The sequence below is a fragment of the Sceloporus undulatus genome, chromosome 2 (assembly GCF_019175285.1).
Source record: "Sceloporus undulatus isolate JIND9_A2432 ecotype Alabama chromosome 2, SceUnd_v1.1, whole genome shotgun sequence".
NCBI classification, from domain to species: Eukaryota; Metazoa; Chordata; class Lepidosauria; order Squamata; family Phrynosomatidae; genus Sceloporus; species Sceloporus undulatus.
Genome location: NC_056523.1, coordinates 1,634,144 through 1,639,039, shown reverse-complemented (window position 1 = coordinate 1,639,039; position 4,896 = coordinate 1,634,144). Strand labels below are relative to the sequence as shown.

At 41.5% G+C, this 4,896-nt stretch overlaps 1 protein-coding gene across 1 annotated transcript in view; it reads left to right on the top strand.

Moving 5' to 3' along the window:
* The first annotated feature begins 1,023 nt into the window (after positions 1 to 1,023).
* Positions 1,024 to 4,896, top strand: part of LOC121922820 (gastrula zinc finger protein XlCGF67.1-like) — a 9,357-nt gene continuing 5,484 nt past the window's right edge. The window contains exons 1-4 of the mRNA XM_042452661.1: positions 1,024 to 1,790; positions 2,605 to 2,707; positions 3,324 to 3,441; positions 4,161 to 4,892. Of these exons, the coding sequence (XP_042308595.1) occupies positions 3,411 to 3,441; positions 4,161 to 4,892 (763 nt within the window). The 5' untranslated portion in view covers positions 1,024 to 1,790; positions 2,605 to 2,707; positions 3,324 to 3,410. The remainder of the gene's footprint in view (positions 1,791 to 2,604; positions 2,708 to 3,323; positions 3,442 to 4,160; positions 4,893 to 4,896) is intronic.

Sequence of the window (4,896 nt, the reverse complement as noted above, 5' to 3'; positions counted from 1 at the left end):
CTGATAACCTTTGCCATCTTGGCCACAGTTTGGTGTTGGTTGGTCTCCTGAGTCCTGGATTTGGCCTGTGAAATGTTGGAGGCAATGGCAGAGATACCTACCGATGTCTTCTGCCCAGACACCTACCAACCTCCACACACTCTATTGCCCATCCTCCCCAGCGGCTGGGATGTAGAAGGACCCCTGTCTCGGATCCCAGCTAGGAGGACAGGTAGATGCCCAGGACCAGTAGCCATTGGGAGCCCTGGGCCTGACCTCCTTCCCAACCTTCAGGCTTCACCAGATATTGAGAAGAAATATAGGATTTCTGTTGTGCAGCTGGGACACTGAGAAAAGGAAATTAAATGTAGGATTGATAATATCTATCTGGAACCACAGCCAGTGATAATTGTCAATCGCAAATTAATCTACCATTTTCCAGAGAGTAAATCCCAAAGAGGGCTTTTGGTCATTAAGGCTCCATAAGGAACTTGGGAAGTTTTGGGACAATGGGCCAAATTCTCTCTCTTGCCTCAATTATTTAAAGATTCGTTTATGTCCTGCCTTTCCCCCAATAATGAGACTCAAGGCACTTACCACTTATAAAAAACTATACAAAACCATAAATATAAAAGGAATACATAAAAAATTAATGTTAGAAACAAACAATCTGTAAAGTTATGAAAAAATAATATTCATTGAAAGACTACATACAAAGTAAGACAGGATGCTATTGAAAGTCCACCACAGTCAACCTCTGAAGGCATACGAACATTTTTGCTTGCTGACTGAGGGACAGCAAGAAGGAGCCATCCTAGTCTCCCAAGGGAGGAAATTCAAAAGGCTGGGAGCAGCCACTGAGAAGGCTCTCTCTCTCATTTCCACCAAAGAAGCCTGAGAAGGCAGTGGGATAGACTACCTTAGAGATCTAATGTGACCATGAAGGGAGATAGAGGAGGAGGGAATGACTGCCATAACATGAGGGTTGGTTTTTTCCCCTTCAGCTCAACCTACTTTGAAGAATTGGCTGTGTAACTTACTTCCCCCAAAGGAAGTGGGATCACCTGGATCCAGGCCAGAGGGCTCCCTTCAATGAGGTCAGGATGGAGGATGGTGGGAAGGAGGCCTCTCTGGGTAAGGATCCCTTTTGCCTTTCTTGGAGAGATGCTGAAGGAGTGAATTCATATTCTTGTCACCTCTTACTCAAGTGTTGGGAATGCAGGGGTAGAAATGAGGTGCCAAGCCATGCCCCTTGGGCCACCCCATGCTAGACCTGAACTTGTCTGAAACTGCTTTTTTAAATATAAAACTTTGATTTTGCATTGCTTGAAGCTTGTGGAGTTATAACTGATGCAAGTGCAGTGCCTCATTCTCTCCAGCATCAGAGGGAGAGAGGGACAGGCCAGCTCCATCAAGGCTAGCCAAGAGTATTATTACTATCATTACTATTATTACTATTATGGTTTATTTCTATAGCACTGTAAATGTACACATTCATCATCATCCTGGCCTCAAAGGGAGAGAAGAACCACTGAACATAATCCCCTCCCCACCGCCATTTCTTCTTTTGTGTCATGTCTTTTTAGATTGTAAACCTGAGGGCAGGGAACCTGTAAGCCTCTCTGAGAGCCTTTGTGGCTGAAGAGTGGGGTATAAATACTCCAATTAGATAAATAGAATATCTTGAGTTTTTTCTCCTGTTTCTACCACCAGCTCATGTTGCACCAGCCCACTGCACTCGACTTAATACTGTACAGATATTCTTATACAATCAAGGAAGCCCCAGCCCTAAATATGCAAGACCTGATAGAGTGAGTTATTTTATTTATTTACCGGATTTATATCCTGCCTTTCTCCCAAAATGGAAATACCCATAAATTGAAGTTGATTTGATGGCAGTTAACAATGTTTTTACTTCGGCCACCATGGCAACATCCTATAGAATCCTGGGACTTGTAGTTGGGAGACACTGGAGATCGCTGGTTCAGAATTCTTTTTTATTTTTTGTAATTATAATTAAAAACACATAATTAAATGTAAAAATAAAATATTATACATCTTTTCAACACTACTACAAAGTGCACAAAGACTTGTGGAGGCTTTTTTCTTATAAAAACATACTCTATGAACTTATTCCTTCCATAAGTTCAATAAGTACTAGGCTAAGAGACTATAAACCCCAACCGATAGACAAAATGAAGGGAAATGTTTGACATACAAAATGAAAGTAAGGTAAAGTATTTAACAATTCCATAGATACAAATGGGAGGGATAACAGTACAAGCCCATTACAAATGAGAGGAGGAATACAAATAAATATTATTGTTATTGTTATTATTATTATTATTAACCAGGTCTTGCAAGCTCAGCATTTTGGCCTCCTTCAGCCAATCCACCTCTATAGTGCACTCTTTCTGTTTTCCTGCTGCCTTCCACTTTACTCACCATCATCATCTTTTGCACTGAGTCATGTAATCTCACTATGTGCCCAAAGCTTCCATTGACTTCCAGTATAACTTCAGGCTTGATTTTCTCTCAGATCCATTGAATGATCTTTTTGGCGGTTAATGGACAACTGTACGAATGTATGCACATGTAAAACACCTCAATTTGTACTTTCTGCAGGTGTGCATTGGTCCAAGATGGTCTCCAAAGAAAGGAGAGAGGAGAATCTACACTGAATTGCTTTTCAGTGGACGAAACAGCAGGAAAGATGACCTTGGAACAGGTTAACATTCATTCCCTCCTTTTCTTTGATAGAGCCATTGCATGTTTGACAGTCTGGACTGCAATGAGTGGTCAAATATTGCCTTCTGTCCTTCAGTGACTCAGTTGATCCTTGCTTTCTGCTCTCTTGTCTTTGCTTCCCCTCCCACCCAATCACAGCCAGGGCTAGTGAGACTGTCCTTCCTGCCAATGGTGTCCTTCAGATCTCCTACTTTTATTGTCAAGTATGAGAAGAGGCTCTTGTGATCTTCTCTGTCTCATGTGCTAAAAGAACTTGACCATACAGGCTGAAAATTAAAAGAAGAAGAAGAAGAAGAAGAAGTGGTGATTGGGTGAGACTGCTCTAGACTTAGACCAGTTACTAAAGCAATTAGTAAGACTTATATGGAAGAGTTTCCACATGTTAAACCAAGTCTCCTTCACATGAAAAATCTAGATCATTGGGGACCCAGATTGTAGCATTGTCTCTCCCCTCATGACTTTTTCTTCCAGATCCAGGGAGTTAAGGAAAAGAGATAGGAGGAATATTTGAACATTTCCTACTTTTACTGATAGACCGAAGTGATCAAATAATATTTGGGGTGCACCATATATTTTCCTCCACTTTTCTGTTGCAGGTCACTTTTGGGGATGTTGCTGTGTAGTTCACAGAAGAAAAATGGCAACTGTTGGATTGGAACCAAAGATCTTTGTACCAGGAGGTCATGATGGAAAACTATGAGAATGTGTCTTTGGGTAAGGAACTTTGCTTATTGCCCTTCTTATGGAGAGCCCTTCCATACTGCATTGTGATAGCACCATAGCACCACTTTAATTGTCATGGCAACATTTTGTGAAGATCTGGGATTTTTTTGTTTAAAGAGGAACTAGAGCTCTTTGAGTGAGGATTCTAAATATCTCTTCCAATCCTAGGCTTCCATAGGACTGTTATGGCTATAATCATGGCCAGATGGTGGGGTGAAGAAGGGAGAATCAGTGGGGCGGAGAGGTGGATGAGATGGGAGGGGTTTGAAAATGAAGTTGGGGGATCTTCGTGGGGAGCAGGGGAAAGGAGGTATGAGCTAGGACTACTGGCAGGAGTCTACTGTATTCATGTTGTGGGGGTAGTGATATTCTGTGGGAGTGATCCTCCCTTTACCCCTGAGAATGGGGAGAGCAGCCTAAATAAACCAACTGGCATGCATTTAGCCTGCTTTGGAATAGGAAGTGGGAGGTGGACAGGAAGAAAATTAGGCTCCCTCATGGCACTGACTGCTATAATGCTGAATCTGAACTAAAGGCTTGTCACACATGAAGGTTTTTTATAAAGTGGTTCAGTTGTGCAAATCAAGAAAGGAGTGATAAGAAATGTTTTCAAAGCTGTATGTTCCTGTTTTCTTTCATAACAGGAGTGCCATAAGACATGAGGTTGTGATGATGTCCTTAGTCTTGTCTGTCCTTTTTCTTATTTATAGGAGACATTTTGATTCATCAGAGAATCAATATAGGAGAGAAACCATATAAATGCCAGCAGTATGGGAAATGTTTGGTTCACACATCTGCCCTTGTGAGTCATAGGAGAGTCAACACAGGAGAGAAACCTTATAAATGCCAGCATTGTGGAAAATGTTTCACTCAGAAGTCAATCCTTGTGACTCACCAGAGAATCCACACTGGAGAAAAACCATGCAAATGCCAGCAGTGCAGAAAACATTTTACTGGAAAGTTATACCTTTTGAGGCATCAGAGAGTTCACACTGGAGAGAAACCATATAAATGTCAGCAATGTGGGAAATGTTTTGCCTGTAAGTCATACCTTATAAGGCATCAGAGAGGCCATACTGGAGATAAACCATACAGATGCCAGGATTGTGGAAAATGTTTTACTCAGAATTCAATCCTTGTGACTCACCAGAGAATCCACACTGAAGAAAAATCATACAAATGCCAGCAGTGTGGAAAATATTTTATTTATGAATCATGCCTTATGAGCCATCAGAGATTTCACACAGGAGATAAACCATACAGATGCCAGCATTGTGGGAAATGTTTTATTTATAAGTCATACCTTATGAGCCATCAGATAACACACACAGGAGAGAAACCATACTCATACCAGCAGTGTGGGAAAGGTTTTGCTCACAAATTATACCATGAGAGACATCAGAGAGTCCACACAGGTGACAAACCATACAAATGCCAACATTGTGG